We start from the raw sequence: 24,200 nt of genomic DNA on the forward strand, positions 1-24,200 counted from the left end.
CAAGGCAGCACTTCACCAAGTGCTGAGATTTCTGTCTTTCAAAACTCACTTTCTGGCCTGTACTCTGTACTCTGTACCAGCATCACAAGATGTCTCCTTCTCAAGCCAAAAAAAACAAATGACAAAGCAGGATTATGATTACAGTATATTAATTGTGATTACCTCTTCACTAGACTTTCTAATTAGCTAGCTTACTGGTCTCTATTGTTAAAATTTGAACATGTTCAAATCAGTCTTGTTTTTAACTTGAATACAAAGCATTTTTGTCATTATCCAATGTGTTTTGATAAGCTCGAGGTCAGAGAAACCATTGAAGAACCATGTAATCCTTCAACTGAAGTGAAAACATGAAAATCACCAAAATTGTAGTTACAATGTTTTCACACAACAGCAGCCAAAAGCGGATATTCTGTATTTCATACATTATCTCATAGTTATAAGGTGCCAAAATGGTGGTGTTGCATAAACTGAGAATGATTTATTATCTTCATAGTTTATTATGAAATGTTGGAGAATGAAACAAAGAGAGAGGCAGGGGAAGAAACTGGAGAAGAGCTAGTGGCATGGTGGGGACTTGGCATGACACTCAAAACAAGTGCAGATTGGATGAGTGACACCAGTCCTTATGCCATGGTGTAGATACACACAGAGGGGTTGGGCCAAGATAAAAAATAAAGTCACTCATCCACAGCTCATATATTCCCATCAGGCATTTAGATCTTTTCCGTTCATAATTTTTTACATCATTGGTGAACCAAACCTACACAATGGTGTTGTATTTTTGTCAACCTGTCATGATGTGTGATACTTTATTGATCCCTACAAGGAAATTCTGTTGTCACTCAACCCCCCTCCAGGGAGGTCAAAGGTCAGGGTCAGCAACAGATCAGCGCTGCTGGAGCTGGTAGGGATTTAGTGTCTTGCTCAAGGCTGACATCAGCAAGGCATCCAGTTGAGGGATGGTCTCTCCAACCATGAGGCCATCCTGCTGCCCTGCTGATGTTCGCCCTGTTGACTCCTTCATATTTCTCTCTGCTAAATCTCTGCTGTCAGCAGGCAGTAAAATAGTAAGAACTGAATCCTACTATAAAATGAGGAAAACTCTGTCCATCTGTCTGTCTGCATCCATTTTTCTCCTCAATGGGTTGGCCAATCAATCTGAAACTACACATGGGCATTGAGCATTGGCATAGGCAGGGACTGACGAAGCTGATTTTTCCATTTTCCCAAATTTACGCTGTTTATGCGCATTTTTGGCAAGTCTGCGCGGAGTTGTGGCGTGCGCATCCCTGGGTATGGACTAAGTACTTGAATTAACAGGAAAAAGAGAGACTGGTAGAACTGCTCACTAATTGGTTGGACTGCATATTGTTATTGTAAAGCCACATCGAGTTTGAGTGAAGAGGAATTTCCATTAGCCATATAAGTCTTATTAGGCTTGACATAGTGTACTTGGTTAACACAATTAGTAGACAAAAGTTGCTGGTTAGGGGTATTTTGAGGCACCACAACCATTCAAATCAGTGAGTTGAACTTATGCAACTGAGCATCAATTTCAAACAGCAAGGTTGATCTATTCCCTCTCTGTGTAGGTCATGGCAATTCTTGCTCACATTGCACATATCAAACAGTTCTACTTGAAAGGGTAACAAGGCCAGCATAGTACAGTTCAGTTTGGTTGCTTAGCACCTCATTCCCACTTCCCAGGAGTGAAGCTTTATTGCTTTGAAATTAATGCCATCTTGTGGCTGTAATGCTTCTAAACTGCAAACTGTAGCCACTAGGAAAACAGCACTTTGGGACACAAATAAGACTGCAAAATATAAATATTGCCAAGTTAGATTTAATGGAATGTAAATATACTTTGAACAGGTAACAAGAATTATCTATGTACATCAAAGCACTGTTAGTCAAAACATCTTTCAAAACATGAATTCCATTAAAACACACCGACAGATTAAGACATTACTGGCACTAGTAGTGGTTAAAGCTTATTAGCAACAATGAATTGGTGTTACAAAACACCTGTCTACAGGTGCAACTTACAGATCCAACATGAACCAGAGGTTTGCTTGGAATGGCCTGACATGATTGAATGTCAGTGTGTGACAGATGCCAACTGACTGTGTTAGCATGGCCTGTTTTTACTGGTGTTCCTTCAGGAACTCTTTCATATAACTGGCCAGGGCTTGAGTGTCTTCCAGGGTTACAGCGTTGTACAGAGATGCACGAATTCCTCCAACTGACCTGCAGGAGGAGACAAACTCTGTTAAGGTTGAGGTGTAACTGTGTAGAGGCAGGAGTGGAGCAGGGTCAACAATACAAGAACAATACAAAGCCGCTTTACATTCAACAACAGACAACAGAACCTGCTGAGGAATGCAAACAACATATCTCCAGTATATATTAATGGAAGAGTTACAGGAAGCATGTGGTGGGATTTGACCTCACAGTTTGTGTATTCTGAGGTTGTGTGTCAACTCTTACCTGTGTCCTTTCAGGGAGATCATTCCACGTTTGGACGCCCCATCCAGAAACTCCTTTTCCAAGGCTTCATCTCCCTGTTTCTTCCCCACACGAAACGGCACATTCATACGGCTCCGACACGCCATGTCCACTGGACACCTGTACAGACAGACACAGAGCCAAGCAGTTCTAATTTACATTTTCAATTTATTATTCTAATCAGTTTATTCTACTGTTGCACTCATTGTAAGTCACTGTGGATAAGAGCATCAGTAAAATGTATTTAGCCTACAGTAGAACCTGGTTCATTCAAAATTTCAGATGTCCAGGCATATTGGAAAAACATATGTGGCACAGTTCATGGACCAGTGGGTTGAATTTCACTGAATTTCCAACATTTAATGATGGATTTTCTAACAATCTAAATCACTGGGTCATGTTTTGGTCTTCCAGGAGTCAATGCATAGGAGCTTTCTGGATATTATCAAATAATTAATGGGATGACAAAAGGTCACCGACCATTTTCAGTACAGTATTTACAACTTACAGATTAATGCTGCATATGATTGGACTATGAGGAAATGTCATTGCATACATCTTTTTTTTCCTGATCACTACTGCACTACATTATACACAGAACAACACTGGAGAGAATAGATTCGAGTGTTGCGCTATTTTCTGACATAAGACATTTTTTCCAATGTCTTTTTGTGATTCCATTAAGGCAGCCACTGAATTACTTTCAAAATGGCCGTACCTCAGTGTAAAAGTCTGTGAAGTGACATGATGGCTTAACGACGGAGGACGGTGCTAAGAGCGACCAACCGACACTGCAAGCCATTTCAGCTACAAGTATTTAAAAGCCTCATTCTCAAAGCAGTTTTAACTACAAATTAAAGTCAAATATTTCATTAGTTGAAAGAAACTCCATTCTGTGGATTTGTATTAGCGAGGCTGATTCACACTGCACTGGCCTTCCTTTGAGCTTTGAGCATTCACGCGACTTTCCTAATGAACCTCTATTGCTGAAGCTCTCTGATACTTACGCATAGAAACCATTAGAACCATCGACGATGTCATAAATCATGGAAGACTTCTGCTTGTTGAGTGTCTCCATGGCAGCCGTACCGCCATTGTTCTTGATCCACTCCAGAACCAGACCCATGATGTAGATACTGAACAGACACAGGGTGATGAGGGAGATTAAAAATACACACAGACACACACACAAAGGAAGCAAGTCACATCACATGTTGCTGTTCTGGGGAAAATCTCTTAACTACAATTTTAGTGGTTTTCTCTTTCTTACATCAAAGTTATAATTGTTCTTATGATGATTGTTGAATGCGTTCAATGACCCTTGGGCTATTAAAACCGGTTAAAAATCCAATGTATAATTTCAGTAAATACATAGATGTCAATAGCTAGATAGATGTCAGCAACTAAGTTTTAACATCCGAGAGTGTGTAAATACTTGAAGCCATGGGGAAGAGAAAGCAGGAGGACCCAATCTGTAGAAATCTGTAGTTTTTTAATAAAACAAATAAAAACAAAAAACAAAAACAGAGGTGCGTCTGTACCTGAAACAAGGGGGTGTGTTGTACAGGGAGTTGTTGCCAGCCTGCACCTTGTAGTCCAGGATGATGGGACACTCATTCAGGGCGTGGCCTAACAGGTCTTCTCGCACGATGACCACAGTTACCCCGGCACAGCCCACGTTCTTCTGAGCACCAGCGAAAATCAGCCCAAACTACACATGTGAAAAAAAGATTAATAACTGATTTTAGTCGTTTCGTTTTTTCTGTGATGAGCAGCGTCCTTTCAGCAGGGCAGAATAATTTAAACCTGAAGGTTAATAAGACAATCATTAAAACCATCCCTTAACAAACAATTAAACCAGTCAACTATGTAGCAAATAATATACCTTCAAGGAATAGTTCACCCAAAAATGTCTGTCATTATCTACTCACACTTATGTCAGATGAATGGAGACAGTTTCTTTCAGAGTTCCAAAAAGGGCAAAAAAAATGTCCAATATTCAGTGGGAAGATAATGACAAAAATTTTTGGGTGTCTTACAAGCCATTAATATGCAGGACATGTTTCTCTTAACTCCGGCCATTTTTGACCTGAACCTCTTCCCCCATCATACCGATTTGATTCACTTCACTATAGAACTACTTACATGTTGCCTGTGTGTGCGGCTCTCCAATACAGTCCTACAGAGCCAATGGACACTCCAAAAACCAACCCCAAAAGCACCCAAACATCAACATATTGATGCTTATTCTGTAATGAGGGGGTTAGGGGTTGATTTTTGGACTGAAAGCTTCACAGGGAAGCAGCTGACAAGATGTTGGTCAGAATCGATCGGTATGATGGAAGCATTTAAATGCTCTATTCAGCAGCATTCAAACTTCGCCTCACCTTTGACACATCCACAGGCCGGGACAGGAAGTTGGAGGACATGTCGCTGACCAGGATCACCCCGTCTGTTTCCGGGGTGAAGTTGTACTCCACCCCGTGCACCGTCTCGTTGCAGCAGTAGTACACGTAGGAGGCCGAGGGGTTCAGAGTCCAGCTGCTGGGGTCAGGGATCTCTTGGGTGAGCAAAGACAAAACATGGTCAAAAAAAACTTGCATATGCAGGTACATTCCACATCTCCCCCCAGTTTTCTCCTCTATTGTTTTCAAATCTAGTCCTCTTAAATAAACCAAACCCAAAGAGCGGACCAAAAGGCAGGGATGTCACATTGTCCTCTTACTTGATTCTTTCCTTAGTACACTGTTTTCACAGCCAGACTGGCAAATCTGGCGAAATCCAGATAGGCTGCCTGTCCCTTTGCCTGTAACTGCACCCATTGTTCGCTCATTTATTTGTTGCTTATAGGCCATTATAAAGATTGTTAGTGCACCTTCTAATGTCTAACTCATTTATTAAATAAAACATTTAAATTTGTTTTCCCAGTCTGGTCCTTTTGTTCTAGTACAGCTCTCATAAGGTCACTCTCAATTTTCTATTTACACTGTAATCTTTCTTTTTCTCAATGAGCTCTATACTGGTAGAATATCAGAGACAAACTCAAAGCTTGTTTCTGGTGATGGGAGAAAGTAGGGAATGTTCATTAATACAGACTAACCTGTCCTCGGACAGACAGTAGTGTGTGAAGTCTGAAGTTTTGCGTTATATTTTCTAAAATTTTTACCTTGAATTTGATGTAAGGATTTGTTTACTGACCACCAACTACGCTGCATTATTCTAACAAAGAAAAAAACACAGTAAAAGCTCCTCACAGCAGGAGGAACAGGAAAGCATTGAAAGCATCGTCCAAAATCAGGCACGACCATGTGGAAAGATTGCCTGCATGCCAGAGTCTTTTATTGCTAGTCGGCCCTATTGTTTATTACATAACAGCCTAGAATAGACCATCAAATTCTGTGTAGGGATAGCCTTCATGCACTGCGAATGACAATGACCAACTCATAAGAGCCCAAATGAGCCCACGCTGCAGTGAAGGCAATTCTGTTCAACATTCAAAGAAAGAATTAAAATGCAAAATTAGAAAACCTTCACGCCATTGGCCAGAAATGGCTGGATTTACAAAACCTCCTGTCAGGGACTGAAACTTGTCACTGTTACATGCTTGAACATGGATAAAGGCTGGTAAATGAGAGTTTTTATTGTTTCTTTGTTTTTTTTGGAAGCAATTTTCAGTCTCTACTTTCGAGTCCAGTGGTTTCTGGACTGGGTTCCTTGAGAGTTACAGGGGGTCGTTAGCAAAACAATAAAGTTCAATTTCACGGTTGTTTCATTAATTATATGTCAGCACAAAGACAGAATGTATAATAATGACTATTCTGAACGCAGATTAACCCCCCCACACACACACACGCACACGCACACACACACACACATACACACACACCTACAATATAGACAGACAACAAGCATCTTAGATGGGTATACAGAGACAGACTCCCATGCCCTGCCTCTCACAATGTGAACAAATGGAGAATAAGTATTTCAAGAGATCTAGCCTATTTTTGTATAAAATCTTAACAATGAATTTGGCATTTATATATAGGGTGATACATTTGAATTTAAAACTCAACATTTGGATGAATTATTCTGTATCCCATCATCCCCAGAGTCTGGGGGAAAACAGATGGTATAACGCTGCCTTCAAGTGCTCCTCGTAAGCTCCTGCTTCTGAGTTTGGCAGCTGTAAATACGATGTGTCATGCATTCAAGATTAAAAAATGCATACAATCAATGTTTTGATTAAATTATTAGCCAAAAGTTGCTGTATGCGTGACAACTAAAAGTTAACCAAAAAGTTGAAATATAAAACATACAGCAACACTAATTAAATGCATTGAATGCCAAACAAAAACATAATCCATCACTTTTACCATCAGTTGTTGACAAAGTTTCCACACTAAACGTCACATCTCTGCAACTCGGTTCTCAAAGAAGGTCCCAACTTTCCTGGATGCATTTAACGCTTTGTTGGGTCGTTCATGTGTGCTCAACTCATAATTAAGATATTTCCAACAGCACTTGAAGGCAGCATGACAGCTGTCCCTTATCATATTTTACTATTATACTGTTTTTCCCATATATTCTTATCCTTTTATCTTGTGGTGCCTTCTTGTTTTACTTGTATTGCACTTGTGCTATATACAGTAAATAAACGTTATTATTATTATAATTAGTTTTATTATTATTATTATTATTATTATTATTATTATTATTATTATCATCATCATCATCATCATCATCATCATCATCATCATCATCATCATCATCATCATCATCATCATCATTATTATTATTATTATTACAATAGAAATCCAAGCGGCAACATTAATCTGCTGCACACTAATGTTTGCATGGCACTGATGTGAGTTATAGTGCTACCAAAAAATGAATCAATCTGGAATTTGGTCGTATAGCATAGAGTCGACTACATGAACATAAAAAATGACAACTAGAGCTACAAGGTTTTCACATGGCAGCAGTGATTTTCTTCTTCTGATCGTGGAGGAAGTCTACTGTATAAGGTGCATGCGGTTGGCACTTTGTTTCAAATAGAGACTCAACGAGAATCATTAGCTACATTAGGTTTTAACAGAACATCCCATCTCCCATTAGCACTAGTAGCCAGTTTGTCTGTGTTGCCATTGACCTACTTTCACAGTTAGTTTTGCAAAGTTTGCATTCTTGCATGAATAGCAGCCTGTTGCATAAAAAAATAAAAAAAAATCACAAAAGCATGTTTAACAGTAAATTTTAGTGGTTGCCATTCACACACATGGAATGCAATCTTTTCCACACACACACACACACAGACAGACTTACTGGTGTAACTATCCAGCTTGGGGTGGACAACGTTAATTTTGCCATATTTCTCTGCCTCTTTTGCAGCTTTTGAAGACCATGTGCCAGTCACGATGTAATCAGCACACTTGTCCTCCTTCAGGCCAATCAGGTTGAGAGGAACGGCGCTGAACTGTCCAGATCCGCCCCCCTGCAGAAACATCACCTTATAGTTGTCTGGGATATTTCTGCGTAGACAAAGGTCATTGTGGTTAGATATAATGTAAAGGCCTCACTGTGTGCAGCATAATGCCCACAGAGTGAGCCCACATGTTGAAGTCAAATACAGAACTAAATGATTCATACTGACAGATACACAGATACACTTTGCCTTGTATCAGTATGTACTAGTATTAGTATATACTAAAAATAGCCGTGGTATTCTGGCATTTGCTACATTCATGTGGGTGAAATGTTTGCCTACTATCAGTTTCACACTCAGTGTATTAAAAAAAAATAAAGTTCTGCAAATACTATCAATGCATGCTGTGTGCTTATCGTTTCTCCTGAATCAACATTTCCAATACAAGCTAAATACAAATTTGGGCATGAAAACAAGACTTGGCAACACTTTTAAACAGCAGAATAAAAACATACTGTAAAACATGGTATCTGTTCCTGTAAGAGTATCTCACATTCCACCACAATTATCTGGTTCTACCAGTTTGCACGACACCAATCTTGCCTCAATTACTAGACCATTATCCTTTTCAACTCGACTCAACTGTGAGTTTTTTCAGCTCTGTTCCCTGATGTGTAAGCTCAACAATGTTGTTCAGTTTGAATGCCTTGTGTTTTGTTGACAGCACATTAAAAGCACGATGTGTATTCCTGCAAATATTCAAAAGGTTGACATGCAGGTGCTTGAAGGACTGAAGGTGGAAAAGTCAAACAGATGCTTTCTAAATGCACAAACTCTTTGCAAGCTTGCAAGATTATCAGTTTCTTTATCATACTAATGGAAGCATAGCAAGGCTAGTCAAGTCTTCCAGGTGTTTCTAGGGTCGACCATGTGGAGAAACACACCTATTAGACTGACAAACACCATGTCAGAGCTGCCTGTGTGCCAAGCTGTTTGTGCTTTCATCATCGCAACACTGCTGCCTGCGTTGGCACCTTGCTGAATGCACTCAGCAGTCTGGCATGTAGGAACAAGTGCTACAGAGTTGAGGCCAAAGCAGCCAGCAAATTGAATGTGTCTTTACCAGTGTTTTTCAGATGAAGTACTCACAACAACTCTCGCAGGAGATTCTCTGCCGTGTTCAGAATCTTGCTGAAGTCTGACGATCGGTGACTCATCTCTGGTTTGAACAGAATAAATCACATTTGAATTTAATCATACAGACAGCAAGGCATTTACTCAGTTTTTAGCTAATTTCATTCACATCTGTGTCATTTAATGTTGACACACTTATCCAGAGCAACTTCCACTGAGTGAGGAAATAGGGATCAGCTATTTTACACTGTTGATAAGCTTCTTCACATTGTATAGATCAGTTTTCATGAATCAGCGCAACGTCTCTTTAACTTTAATCCAACTTTCTCAACCCATAGAGGAGTATGGATTCCTTCAGTTGAAGTGAAAACATGAATATCACCAAAACTGGTATTATGAGGTTTTCACATGATAACACACACTCCACAGAGTCACTAGACACATAATGTGTGTGAAAGATATGAGGTACGAATTCAACATTGTTCTTTTTTAGTGAACTGCAACTTTGCAAATGCAACTTTAAAGTTCACAACACACTGTATGTAGTGAAACAACACGTCTAGGTGGATCTGCAGGTGGGTCATTTCACAAGATTCCTTTTCATGTATTGAATATGAAGGGTGCATGCAACCAATATTCTTCTATTATAGTTATACTCACCAAGAACACTAATACCAATGCCACTGTAGTTGATGAGCTCCTTCTGTGCTTGAAGCAGCACCTGCAATAGATGACATGTCACAAATTAAATGCATCTCTTTAAGGCTACAAAAATCTGAAATTATGAGATTTGGAAGGATTTTTTCAGGGGGTTAAAATATATGAGCTGTAGCTAGAGGCCAGATGCTGTAAAAGAAATCAGTAAAATCAATTCTAAAACTAACAGGCAAACAGATTAGAGCAGGGACTGGGTTTTAGTCTTTGTCAATAACCCAAGTTGGTACAGATAAGTCTAAAAATCTAAGATACAGGCTGCATGTGTGTTCATAGAGGACTGACAGACAGACTAAACCAATAACAAGGACCTCAGTTCTGAATTTAGCTGATGGAAGTTTTGGGACATCCAGCTGAACAGTCATGTCAAAGCAAAACCTACTGGGAGTGCTTGAATTAACAGAGCAATAACAGCTAAATATTGTCAGCATAGCAGTGAAAATGGGTCGTATGCCAGCAAATAATATTACAGAGGGCTAACATAAACTAATAAGAGAACAGTATCTGGCCAAGAATTGAGTCTCGAGCCATATATCAATCAATCAAGAAAGCAGAGTAAGCCTACTTTAAAAAAGACGATCTAACTTTTAACTTAATGTATTAACATTCACATTTGTACAAAGTCTGATATATGACAGCTGTGAATATTTTATGTTCTGACAAGCACTTAGGCAAGAAGTTTTTCTGCCATCTAGAGGTTGCAGCTACTGCGAAGCACAAAAGGAGTAATTTCCACATGAATGAAAGAGGCTGATGCAACTCAACTCGCTGTTTGAGCCAGTCGGTTTGCCTACAAACGTCAAGTCGACAGCAGTCAAGCGAGGGCCAGTCATTTTCGCTGACATCTGCATGTCACTTTGTTTCCCCATGAGGAAAATCGGAGAAGCGGATTCAACGTGAACAAAACATGCAAATGCTGTTTTGCGAATATATTTGCATGTCACTGTCATCAACCACAGGGAAATAAAAAGACTACAAATATCCATCACAGTCTGTTTCATAAGGATGCATCTGCAAAAAAAATGGCTTTCATCACTGAAAATCTCAAAGCATTGCATTGAGAAAAGTGAAATTTTTTCCCCTTGCAATGACACACTTTCAACTTGTCTTTTTCAGTGCTTCTTGGCGCATTACACAATCAGCATGCGGATCTGATCTGAGCTTACGGATTGCGGGAGTTTCGCAGGTCCAGCGCCGAAGTTGATGGTTTGTTTCTGCTCCATGATGCGAAATGGTTTCTGGTGTTGGATGAGTAGCTGTTGCCTCCGTTGAGTTCAGTGACGCGAAAGAGCTGATTTTCTCCTCTAGCTTTTGCTTTTTTCACTCCTGCTCCTATCCTCGGCGTGGAATCCTGGATACAATCGCTCGGCGTAAAATGTTGCCTTCAAGTTCTCCTCGTGAGCTCGTACTTCCGGGTGTAAAAGTTCTTGTTATCATCGTTTATCATCTTTCAGTAGAAAAATATTGTGACGAAATAACGACATCGAGTTATTGTGATGCACAATTCCCAAATACTAGTTTAATTTGTTGTCTACATTAATAATAAAAGCATATATTCATTAAAATATCTCACGAACTGAGATCTGAAACAAATTAGGGAATTCTATTCGGAAATTACAGTTTTATCATACTTTACATTACGTTCAACAAGATGAATATCAATTTGATAATTTAACGTCATTTTTGCACGTTAGCAGATATCATTGCATATTGATAATTAAAGAAATTCTTATGATTAGTATGATATTGATTTTGTCGATGTCACCCATCCCTAAATGGACGAAATGTACAAAAATCCTTTTTTTTTGGTGGTTTAATTTATTAAAAAACAACAAAACAAGTTACATACACCAATACTAATTATTGACAAAGAATGCCAAACAATGACATATAATAATAATAAAATACATAATTTAAGGAAACTGTCTCATCTCGCCAATTAGGTAAGGGTATCCCCTTTCGTTCGTATTTACCACTTGGTTGGGTCGTTCATGTCCACTCTATAGAAATTCCAATATTTCCAACAACACTTGAAGGCAGCATGAGGACCACAAAGCGCAGCCAGCCATCCCATTGGCCGATGTCACATTTCCAGACGGTCTGTTTTGTTATCATTGGAGGATATCGATTTAGAGGGGACAGGATCTGATTGGCTTTACTGTCACGCCACAAATATGTGATGCTAGTACACGCGCGCGCCCAGACATGCACGAGACAAAAACAGAGAAAAGACAAAAACAGAAAAATCCACTAGTTATTGTACTGTTTTGTAGCCGTCTCTCTCTCTCTCTCTCTCTCTCTCTCTCACACACACACACACACACACACCAAGACTGAGAAAAGTCTACTAGTTGTGTATTGTGTATTGTAGTTATTGTATGTTAGACCCTTTACTTCATAATTTGTGCTTATTATTCACTGCAAACCTTTTCACAGGAAAATACTATTCAGTGACAATCAACTTGGTAGGTGGACTAACACAAAATACAATATTCACAGTAAGTCTTTCACAATCATGAACATTATACTGACATTGTTAAACTTAATTGTTAATAATGTTGTATCTATAGCATAGCATGAAACATTGTACGAAAACCTAATTTTATATGCTACCTTTAATTTTTAAACCTACATGAAACAGCATCCCTACTGTAAGTACAAGCATGTGAAATAAACTGCAGCTTGTAATGATCTTGTAGCCAAATAAGACAATTGATTTAAATGACTGAGCTGTGCAGATTTGCTGGCGAAATGTGACCTGTTCAAAACTTCTTCTACATGTTCCTAATTAGTTTTCTTGTTTACAAATTACCATCATCACTTTTAATTCCATGTAGGTCCTGTATGGTTGTTCCTTCTGCAAGGCACCAAAAGATGCTGTTGCAGCTAATGCTTAATTTGCTTGATGTGAGGGGTGAGGTGAGGTGAGGTGACATGGGCAACCCATATTCTGTTACTATAGCAACTAAGTAAACTATAGCCACAGACTATTAAGGAAAAGCGTCACCTAGTGGCTCCAACAAGAAATAAGACTACAGCCCACCTGTCCTTCAAACATGTTGGGGAGGAAAAAAGAGTAAACAAGTGGAGGAAAGAGGAGGAAACAATGCACTTTTGAAAAAAATCACAAAGCTAACTGAGCAACTGCCTTATAAGGGAAGATATTAATTAATATTGTAGTCTAGGCAACAACACACCAACGTATATCTGGGGGAAAATTAGAATGTTAACAAATTTGCATCCTTTTTCAGGAAAACTCCATAGCATTGCTTTAAGGTGGAATAAAACGGAGTGCTTGCGCTTCTTGCACCAAATTCTTACTGTAACACTTTTAAAAGATTCATTACCTTCAACAGGGCAGAGTTAACATGTTGCCCTTTGCTAATGATGCAGTCACTCCTTGGGACAGCCAGTAATAATTACAATCAAGAAGTATTACCCTGCACACTATTTTCTTTGTAAAAATATAGCTGTTTCTAGTGTTCACACCTCCTTGAGTAATTGTGAAGAAGGAACTCAACATTTTGACATTCAGTAAAATCTAACTGATCAGCATTGCTACCATAGAAAAATGTGATCAAGATAATTGTATTTTCAGCAGCTCATGCAGGTCACGAGAGGCAAAATCACATGGCAGGCGTTACTCCTCTACACACCCTGTGTGTGTGTGTGTGTGTGTGTGTGTGTGTTTTAACCTGTCACTTACTGGTGTTCTTAGTGCTTTCTGTATTAAGCTCACATTGTGCCAGGATAGTTTCTATTTATGACTCTGTGTGTGTGTGTGTGTGTGTGTGTGTACATCTACAATAGTGAGTAGACTGCTCTCATCTCCAGAACAACTATAAATAAACAATGAGTGTACGGTGTCCGAATGCCCAGCGTGGCCTTTAGGATCCAGATGAAAGAAAGTGCATCTCTGTATCTCCTTTGGGTGCCTGGCATTCCCTCTCTCCCTCCTCCTCTGCGTCTCTGTTCCCCACCCGGCCTCTGGCCCGGGCACGCCACACAAACATGGCAGGGAAGGCATGTTTGAAGGCCTTTCTGAAGTTGTTGCCCATGAAGGCATAAACCAGCGGGTTGACAGAGGAGTTGGAGTAAGACATGCAGTGACCCCAGATCTTCAGCTGTGGACGCAAAATCCAGACAGATTTAGACAAAAAGCATTGATCCATGTCACCAATCTAGGTCACCACAGCCGTGTTTTTCAGTATCACTGGAAAAGCAAAACTAACGTTTGATCCACACCCCATCTGGAGGGAGCATGATAAATGTGAGCATTTGAGAATTTACCCAGGCTACTTCATTTTAAGTAATCTCTTTTTTTTTTTTTTACTTCAATAGGCTATATGAGTATTTCCTCTTTATTCATTTAGCAGTAATGGGTCATCTCAGCAAAAGAAAATGTGAAACAAATTTGACTATTGCCATTACCCTCAAAAACACAAACATGTCATGTATAGAATTTGTGCTTTTATCCTAATTATATATTTAAATGAGAACAGTTTTTGGGTTACAACTAACATAAATATATATGGGGAACACTGGGGTAAAGACAGTGATGGCATCACCTACCAAGGCAAACTGAGATTCATTCAATCATGAAAATATGAAAATGGAATAAGATCACAACAAGACATCCAGTCACCTTATAGAGAACGTAACTGCGGAGACCGAAGGCTTGCAGGAGGATGCAGACCTGGATGGGGCCCCAGCAGACGAGGAACAGGGCCACCATCACCACCACCATGCGGGAGACCCGCGCCCGCACTGCTGCTGCCCGCTCTGACTGAGCCTGCAGCTGGAGGGGGAAGAAATGTGGTGAGACTGAGGGGAGATGTGACACTGACAGAGAAGAAGACTTGGTAATGATCAAGAGCTGTTCCCTATGGAGTTACTTTTGAGTCTTTATTTTGAAAGTCAAAAAAAAGGTTTGAAAGTGAATAAAAGTTTCCAGTTTTGGATTCTTTTCCTTTCACTTACAATTAGTATCTCTTCTTCATTCATTCAAATCTCTTTTTTCATTCACTCAAATCTCTTTTTTCATTCACTCAAATCTTTTTGGTGGTAAGGTGTAGAAGAGAGCAGCGTAGTGAGGGAGATTATGACAGGTGAGTAACAGGTCAATCACATCTGTTTCCACTGACCAACATGGTTGAATGTATAGCTGAGCCATGACAGCAATATTATTATATCCAGTATGCAATATTGACTGGATACTTTGCCAACACACTCTTGATTATCTTAATATGACGATAGCTTGTAAAATGAGATTTGTGAAAAGAGATTTGATTGAATGAAAACAATATCTGAATGAAAATGAATAGAAAAAAAAGATTTGAATTAATACAATAAATAAATTAATAAATAAAAAAAGAACAATTTAAGTGAAGGAAGGAAGGAATCCAAAACAGATTTTCACTTTTTTTGCTTTCAAAACCTTTTTTTTCTACTTCCAAACCTTTTTTTCACTTTAAGATTTTTTCTCACTTTCAAAATAAACATACAAAAGTAACTTGACAGTTCTCCTGTGTTTCTCTCACTTGGTAGATGCTGTCGGTGGGCTGCACGCTGGGCTGGCCCATGCGCTTGAGCATGAAGGCGTAGCAGGCGGTGATAGTGAGCAGAGGCAGGAGGTAGACGGCCAGGAAGCTGTAGATGATGAAGACTTTCTGGAGATGAGCAGAAGGGAAGACCTCGCTGCAGTACGTCTGTGGGCCAAACCAGTAGCCGGCCTCCAGGCGCTGGTACAGAGCCACAGGAATGGACAGAAGCAAGGAGCCTAGAGACGACAGGGGCTGTTTTTACCAATGGCATCAATTGCTGCCATAGGAGCACGCTTTGGTCATGTTTCAAAGTGAAAGTTGCAGGTTACTGACTGTGTGTGGAGCGGTTTAAAGACCACATGAAGTGAAAAATGACTTTTTTGAGTTGTGAAGGGATGTTCCTGACAATAAGTGTTCTCCAAGGAGATGATACAGGCAAAACAAAATCTAAAAATGACAAGTTTGCACCTCAAACAGTGTTTTTCATCATTCGTCCTGTAAACATTAGTAGAGTAGTAGTAGAGTAGAAAGTAACTCAACAGGCTAATTTCCAAAGTAACATGTAGACAATATTCTGTTGGGTCATCATCTTTAGCACAGATTAGCAGATTAGCATTCTCTTGAGCTGCTGCATAACTATATTTCTTTTCATCACATCCTGGTGATGGTCATTGAAAGTTGTCGCATTAGTTATTGTAATATCTCATTACCATTGTCTCATTGCCACGGTGTGTGTAAGGCTGTGGGCGTGTGTGTGTGTGTGTGTGTGTGTGCGCGCGCGGTACCTATCCAGATAGATATGGAGATGGCCAGTGCCATGCGAGGGGTGCGGTGGTGGAGTGACTGCAGGGGGTAGACCGTCACATAGCACCGGTCCACACTCATGGCTGACAGAGTGATACAAGTTGCCTGGGCAGTCACCTGGAACACACACACACACACACACACACGTACACACACACACACACACACACTCAGATGACTGTCTGACGAAGATGGGCTAATTGTGTTTCTTATGCAAACTACGATACTACTGTCACTAGAAGCATTTCCAGGCCTATGCAAAGAGTTGATGTGTGTGTGTGTGTGTGTGTGTGTGCGTGTGCGGACATGCAAGCAGTATCATCTCACTTGCTGAAGGTAGTTTACCAGTCGGCACATAAAGTCTCCAAAGACCCAGCTGGGCAGAGGGTAGAGCGTGGCTGTGAAGGGCACACAGCACACCAGAAACAGGATATCGGTAGTAGCCAGGTTTACTGTGAGAGAACAGATGCCTAGAGTAGTTCCTAAACAGAGAAACACACTGCAATTCCACATGCACCACAGCAGTATTATTATTACAGTATTTATATTTACTTTTCACTAGACGTTTCTGTTGAATCTCTGCTTTATTTAGCTAGCTTACTCATCTCTGTTGTGAAAATGTGACTTTATTGTTTGTGCTGAACTTAACGTGTCTATGTTGCCACAAAAATGAGAAATGTTACCTATGTAAAAGTTGGTGACGGTCTTCATCTGCTGGTGCTTGGTGACAACATGGATGACCAGCGAGTTCCCCACCAGGCCGACCAGCATGATGAGGCCGAAGAAGGTGGGCACCAGCCAGGCATCGACCAGCACCGGAGGCCCCTGGCCCTCCAGAGCCGCTGACTGGTTGCAGACAGACCCACAGTCTGGAAGGTCATTGGCTGTCGAGTCCGCTGTCATCGTGACAAATCAGAGTCACCCTGTCTAATCCTGCAGCATATGGAATGTTTCTGTAACACAGATTTTAATTAGGTAGCACCTCAGCCAATGTTAATACAGTATGTGCAGAAAATGCTATGCATTTACTCTATCTATCTATCTATCTATCTATCTATCTATCTATCTATCTGTAATGACAATAATTAGGAATTTCAACAAAATAAATCATGAATCAGTCTATGATATCAATGCACATTATTCTTTTTAAGATATTTTTTTGCATTTTAGCCTTAATGCACATTATTCTTGAAATGATTATTCAACTTAATTTGGCTTTGATCACATTTGATCAAAAATACATTGCTTTACTAGCTTGAGCAAGCCAAAAAGACAGGAAACAAAGTAAATTGTCAAAGCTTGCTGTGTTTTCTTTTAATTTATCCTCATCAAAGATAATAAGCTTCAGTCACCTGTTTTTGTCCCTGCAGTGTTCTTCTCTCCGCTCTTTAAACAAATGTTTAGTCCCATTGGTCAGTGGTCCGGCCAGACTGCTGCTCTGTCTCTGCTGCTCTGAGATGAAAGCTGTTATAGACCATCGCAGCTCGAGGAGGGAGGGGGGAATATGGAAAATACAAAAGTGGTTTCTGCCATTTACTGTTAGTGTACGTGTGTGAGTGTGTGTGTGTGTGTGTGTGTGTATGAGAGAGCGAGAGCGAGAGCGAGAGAGAGAGAGAGAGAGAGAGAGAGAGGGAGAGAGAGAGGGAGAGAGAAAGAGAGAGAGAGGAGACTTTAGATACACTCCCCATCATCTGCTGTAATTTACCAGGACTCAGTGCCCTGTATGAAATAACTGCAGTTGGCTTGACCCTAACTCTCTGGCAGACTGGGAAGAGAGAGGGGCTGAAGTGTGTCTCAGTGGGAAACATGGAGGATGATCAGGGTCATGGTGACAGTACAGCGTGGTCTCCCTCCACTTCCAGCAGTAGCAAACCATTTCTAAGGCTGTCATTACATCCTTTATTGCCATGGCTACAAAGCTACATGTAGCAAGCCTTGCCAATTGCACAGCTTGACACAAGTGGAGCGCTTGAGGACGAGGGGCTGTGTTGTGTGTTTTGGAGTTGTTTGTTTTTCTTTTACAAAAGATAATGAACAATAATCATCAAAATTTACATTATGTAAGAATCTGTGTGGTGTGGAGGGTCGGGGTCGCTGCATGTTCAGCGATGACTATGTGCAAGAGTGAGGAAAGAAAAAATGAAAGTGGATATTATACTGTAGCATGTCCATATGTGTCCATGTATGTATGAATACATACATTCAGCTGAACACATATAGCTAGGCAGGATTTTAAATGTTCACATTGGATTAAAAATGAGAAAAGAGAAAAGAGAAATGTAAACCATACATGGGCTTTTGGTAAAATTAGAACATAAATATAAATTAAATAAAATATATAAATTGGCCTGTATTCATAAAGCGACCCCATGGTGTGCATGACTTTGCACTGTAGCAGCCTCAAGTAGAAGCTGAGAAATTGACATTATTTAGTTTAGGGAACACTACGATCAATGCTACAATCTCTTCTGGGTGTGTATTGTTTGAAGCCCTACAGCCATTTTAAAACCCAAGCATGGAATGTGCATATGCATACTCATGTATGTGGGAATGTACTGTACAGTCACTAAAAAAAAAGTATTAACTCCCTAAAATTTGCTTGAGATCAATTAAAAAACAGCTCTATAAAAATAATATTAAGTAAATTGCATTGGGAGCTAAAATTTGCATAACGGTTTATATCAGACATCTTTAGGTTGTATTCTGGGCTTCTGAATAATGTATTCATAGTAAGTTTGCCTCTTTTGCAAATAAATCTAATATCAGGCCCCTTTAATATATCTCAGATGGATTTTAGACTGTAGTGTGGACTTTGCTTCACAATATTTCAACACAGTGTGAAATAGGCCATTCAATAATAGATGACATTTAAGACCAGCTCCCTAGGTTTCAAACAACCTCCACATAGCGTGGAGCCACATAGAGCCACATTTAGCCTGTTAGACTAAATATCACTCCAAATGTTTTGCATTTTTGACCCCAAATAAAAAAAGAAATGTTTGCCTTTTCCTCTACTGGTTTTACTTTGGAAATGCATCTATTGATTCATTACTGAGTAACAGAAAGCTCCACCAGCTTATTTATGTACTGTCATAGTGTGTATTTATGTAATGGATTTTTACCTTATTATAATCTGCATTTTAGACACTGTTACACTTGACATCTGTTCTCACACATCTCAATAGTTTTCCTACCTTAAAAGAGTGCCACAACACTGATTGGTCTGTCACAAAAAACAAAATATCCTATAGGCTATGACGTACAAATCAAATTATTTTTGCTGCTATTGATTTTATCTTTACTGATGAAGAAAAGCATTAGACTCCAGGTTTCTACAATCACATTCAGTCTGTTTTCAGGCATTAATTTATTGTTCTAATACTGGTGCATGGTCTGAGTGAGCATGTGTATTCGACTGATGTATGTATGTGTGTGTGTGTGTGTGTGTGTGTGTATGATGCTTGCTGGAGTGTGTGTTTGAATTTAGGGCTGCATGTCTGTGTATGAATTTAGTGTGTGTAGTGTGTGTTTTTTCTAATCGGGTGTTGAAAAAGTGGACTAGTCAGATGAGAGGAGGTGAGCAGTGTTCCCAGGAGTCACCGTGGTGATGTGTGATGCACTTGGAGCGCGACACCCTTGACGGCGGCCAGGCCACTGTGTCAAAGTGTCTTGGGCCCCCTGATTTCTGCAGGACGCCCCAGAACAGCTTCCTCTGGAGGTCCATCAAGTCCTCAAAGTACCACTCACTGCTCAGCCCTGGATTGGGATCAAGCAATCCGACAATCAGTGAATGGCCCTTTATTGATTGATTGGTCTGTCAGTAATGTGATACTCTATTGATCCCCTGAGGAGAAATTTGTCTTTTCTCTTGCTCCATTGGTAAGTTCAAAGCACACGGTCAGGTATAAGAAAGCACTCCTGTCACATAGGGACTAAACCCTGGCCTTCCAGTCTGTGAAGTAATAAGGGATGTACACATATGACTGAAAAACTGCCATGTTTCTCTGATGGTTTACTGACCGACTTTGGGAGACGCCTCTCTGACCGGCGGCCTCCACCATGCTTCACATGACGGCTGCTTGGTCCACGCCTGCACACCCAGGATGTGCGGACATATCTCTCCCCGTTTGAACAGCTCTCCAGTGGAGGACAGCGAACCAGAGGGCAGCAGCGTATCTTTTGCTACCAGGTTTGCAAGGACGACAGCATTATAGGACACCAAGCTGCACTGCACTTGTCCCTCTTGTCCAGTCAGTGCAGAGGAGGCCATGCCAGTTGGAGGAGCAGGAACAGGGACTGAGTCAGTGGGAGGTGCGGTTTCATGCCGGTAGTCCCGCCTCTTAAACTGACAATTAGACAGTTGGCGGATGTTTTCAGGGAGGAAGGCTCTGGACCCAAAAGTCCCACAGGGGTTAGAAGTGCGTCCTGTGATCTCTGGGACGAGGAGGGGGGTGCTGGCGTTTGGGGGACTACCATGTAAGGTATTGCAAGGTGGGGATTTCTTCACAGCCAAAGGCTTCAATAACTCTGAAATCTAAGAAATGTAGTAGAAAGAGAGAGACAAGCAGCAGTGAAGTTGCCCAGACAACTGACTATGAATCAGCATTTCTAATTACATGCTAACACAGGGCTCAAATACATCACAAGACTGTCTTTTGAAGGACTTTTTCATACTGAAAGGCAAATGTGACTGGCCTTACTTGCTTGGTATGTATACTTCATAACACTTTAACATTTAAAATAAAATCAGAAGGAAGTGAAAGAATAAAAAGCTTCACTACATCATTTCACTCTGCTGATTCAGGAGGAGACAAAGACTACTACAGCTTTGGTCAAAGATCATCCATTTTACCTTCCTCTGAGATTAAATGATGTATAATGATCTTGAAAGGTGTAGATATGCAAATAATTTTTTATTGAAGGGACCGTGAGCAAAGTTTCGATTTTTCTAAATACTGAATAAACAAGCCAAGATTAAAATATCAGCACACCACTCCATCACTCCTAGCCAAGATCTTCCTATTGAGCCCCAAATTGTTCAAACCACCAAGAACTTCACAGAGCAATTTTCAATGTCTTGAAACCTCTAGAGCTAAGAGTAATGTAGTCTTATAAATGGGGAAACACCTCTATTTGGCTTAATGTAAGCCATTAGACAATTTCTAACAACAAAAATGCATTATTTTCGTCTATACCTTGAACCCATAGGACTCTCTGCTCTCACGATCTCTCTCCTTTTGATTTTCCATTATTCACAGGACCTTGAAAATCAAGTGAAGTGTCCCAGTTGCTAGCTTTGTAATGATACGGCCAAAAAAAATTAGGGTGATGAAAATAAACCTAAATAAATCCCCACTTCTCCTGGTTGAATCTCAAACAATCCAGAGGCAAAATGAAAACAAGTCAAAACAGCTGAGTCATTGCAGGACTCAATATGACCTCATCTAGGGATAGAGTCCCTCGAGGTGCAGGGTATGAAGAACTAAAACCCGAGATTCACAACAGGGCAGAAACAAAATGAACAAACTCTGGCCATTATGTGGTAGCAGCCACACTAACTCCATCTGGTTGACAGTTAATCATTTCATTTATGATGTAATAGTCACCCTGGTACCAGTTACATTATAAAGGAAAACAACAGTGTAAGCATTAATGTCTTTTTGACATTAAAAAAAATCCTTAACAATTTTACTTAATTACTCCATTCTGTACATTGTACTATAAACTATCTTCAGTTTTGCCAAATGCAGACAAGTTGGAAACATGCAAACAGGATAGAATGCATTTTCTGTTGTTCTAGCCTAGTGTTTTCACATTTCCACTGCTGAACACAAAACAGTGGTCACACAGTGTAAAATTGCTTGATTAAGCTATTTATTCTAGATATTTCATATCATCTGTACACACACATATTGCACGAGTTACAAATCTGCACACAGTCTATACAAACACATAGTCCTTCTGGCTTTGACTGAGCAAAAAGAAACAAACATAAACCTCATATATACTTATGTGAGGGATACAAGTTTTTGTGCGTTATGCTGCGGTTTGAGGGAGATTTACATTCTTTAAATATACACACACAAATATATACTCTTTACTTTTCAAACAAAGAATTTACAAACTGCTAAACCAGTTTCAAGACACTCAGGAACTCTTCCACTTTTGCACACTGCTGGTACGTGACACTGCATAATGGGACATTGTCTGTAATGTGTGGTTTTACAAACAGTTGATGTTGATCATAACATCTTTGGATTTTGGTGGATAGATTCAAATATAAAAACACAAAATACTTAATAGGAACATGTTTCACTCTCTTAGTTTACCCCACTTCAGCTTGATCAAGTCAACTTTGGCCACTTTGTACCACTTCATCATACATTCAAATCATGGCGTGATATGATGTAAATTCTGTAAATAGTGGCCATATGTGTAACATGGTAGCTATTCACTAAATTAAAAACACTAAGCTACCAAGGTCCTTCTAAGGTCCAGGACAAAGTGTATGTGTTTAGATGCAGAGCACTACAGATTATGCCATCTATATGGGGCCCAGAAAAAAACAGCACTTGAGACAAGTTTGAGTAGGAACCTGAAAATGATTGCGGTGAGGTGACGCTGATTATTACAGACAGTAGTAAAACCCCTCCTCTAAGTGTGAGCATGCATACTTGGGCTTTGTGAGTTGTGTGTATGCGTGTAGTTTGCAGGAAGAGCAGCAGTAGGAGCACAGGCACGTCCACATCCCAGAGAATTCCTCATGTCCGACTCCCTCATCAACACTCAGTCTTTATTCGTGGGCATCCGGGAAGGGACGGGGTTTGGAGCAGGGAGGGTGCAGGAGGACGGAGGCTCTGCAATACTCAGATATTGAAGCTCTCTCCACAACCACATGTGCCCTTGATGTTGGGATTGTTGAAGACAAATTCACTGGACAGCTTTGACTCCACAAAGTCCATCTCAGTTCCCAGAAGGGTCAGCTGAGCCTTCTTCTCAATGAACACCCTCACACCTGCAAGAGAGTCACCAAAGCAGTGTTGTCACTACTCTATTGAAATGACAGCAAAAAGTTAAATTGAAAGTAATAAAATACCCTGATCAATAACACAATGTATTTAATTAGTTACATTTTTCAAAATGCAATTATCAAAACACATTTTTTTCTATCAAAAACATTTAAGATACATTTGAGTGAAAGTAACTGATACAAGGACAAACTGCTGCACTTAACATTTCACCACTGCTCAGCTAGCAAAACAGCACGCATCACAACAGAGAGGAAAAAAAGGTACTACAGTATTATATCAGCATTACTACACAGTGCAACAATAAACTTAAAAACCTTAAACCAAATACTTGCTGCTAAGCTTTCAATTATCAACTACATCAACATCAAGTTGTCATTCTGATGTAGTCGACCTTTCTTATATTACGATAAGGCATGACTCACCATCCTGCAGCACTTCCTCATCAGCTTTGTCCTTCTCCTTGGTGTAGTCCAGTGTGTAAGTCAGTCCATTGCAACCGCGTGTCCTCACCCCCACCTTCATACCAATCTGGACAGAGTCAGAGACATGCTAGCATTTAGTCTAACTCACCCTTTACCCACCAGCATTTAGAGTTTTAGTTTGATCAGTTTTGCCATAATATACAAGCAAGAGAGATGGGAAATACAGTGGAGATAGATGAGTTAGAGGTGAACTGCTTCAGTCACTTCACATGGTATTCCCTGCAGAGTTTACTGGACCACAGCCAGCAGGAGAGCCTCATAATGACACTGAATTAATCTCTCGACAGACAATCTCTCGATTACATATACTCTATAAATCTTATTAACTAAGTTACAATTTTCCAGTTATAAGTTTATTTTATTCCTTAAGCTACCCTGACCCACATTTGATAAGGAAGTCTTACTTTCCATGTTTAAGATCCCTGTCTAAAGCAGCTGTACATTTATCATTTATTTGATTTGTTCATACACGTTTTAAGATCAAATTTGTCTTTAGAAATGGTTATATCAAGAGGTTCATTGTCCAAAAGTTTTAAGGTAGAACAGACTACATTTATTTAATGTA

The 24,200-nt window shown here is 40.0% G+C and overlaps 3 protein-coding genes across 4 annotated transcripts; all 3 read right to left on the reverse strand.

The window, feature by feature from the left end:
• Positions 1-1,835: 1,835 nt before the first annotated feature.
• On the reverse strand, positions 1,836-11,158 carry psat1 (phosphoserine aminotransferase 1). Of its 2 annotated transcripts, XM_071543269.1 has the most exons (9): positions 10,942-11,157; positions 9,722-9,782; positions 9,077-9,146; positions 7,828-8,033; positions 4,893-5,065; positions 4,047-4,216; positions 3,513-3,641; positions 2,488-2,625; positions 1,836-2,247 (listed from the first exon to the last, which is right to left on the reverse strand). In XM_071543269.1, the coding sequence occupies exons 1-9, from the start codon at positions 10,996-10,998 to the stop codon at positions 2,145-2,147; spliced, it is 1,107 nt and encodes a 368-aa protein (XP_071399370.1). In that variant the 5' UTR covers positions 10,999-11,157; the 3' UTR covers positions 1,836-2,144. The 2 variants fall into 2 exon arrangements, with proteins under 2 accessions (XP_071399370.1, XP_071399373.1); XM_071543272.1 differs by lacking the exon at positions 2,488-2,625 and having other exon boundaries at positions 10,942-11,158.
• Positions 11,159-13,662: 2,504 nt separating this feature from the next.
• kiss1rb (KISS1 receptor b) lies at positions 13,663-17,025 on the reverse strand. Its single transcript, XM_071543267.1, has 6 exons — positions 16,806-17,025; positions 16,450-16,574; positions 16,104-16,239; positions 15,316-15,554; positions 14,421-14,573; positions 13,663-13,899 (listed from the first exon to the last, which is right to left on the reverse strand). Exons 1-6 carry the CDS (start codon positions 17,023-17,025, stop codon positions 13,663-13,665), a joined length of 1,110 nt encoding a protein of 369 aa, XP_071399368.1.
• Positions 17,026-21,048: 4,023 nt separating this feature from the next.
• LOC139664440 (iron-sulfur cluster assembly 1 homolog, mitochondrial) lies at positions 21,049-23,691 on the reverse strand. The gene is made up of 2 exons (XM_071543268.1): positions 23,576-23,691; positions 21,049-23,137 (listed from the first exon to the last, which is right to left on the reverse strand). The coding sequence occupies exons 1-2, from the start codon at positions 23,673-23,675 to the stop codon at positions 22,989-22,991; spliced, it is 249 nt and encodes an 82-aa protein (XP_071399369.1). The 5' UTR covers positions 23,676-23,691; the 3' UTR covers positions 21,049-22,988.
• Between the last annotated feature and the right edge of the window lie 509 nt (positions 23,692-24,200).

The sequence above is a fragment of the Centroberyx affinis genome, unplaced genomic scaffold (genome assembly GCF_046629955.1).
Source record: "Centroberyx affinis isolate AG114_WGS23_722 - 3 ecotype Tasmania unplaced genomic scaffold, CSIRO-AGI_Caff_v1 ptg004277l_1, whole genome shotgun sequence".
In the NCBI taxonomy this organism is placed as follows: Eukaryota; Metazoa; Chordata; class Actinopteri; order Beryciformes; family Berycidae; genus Centroberyx; species Centroberyx affinis.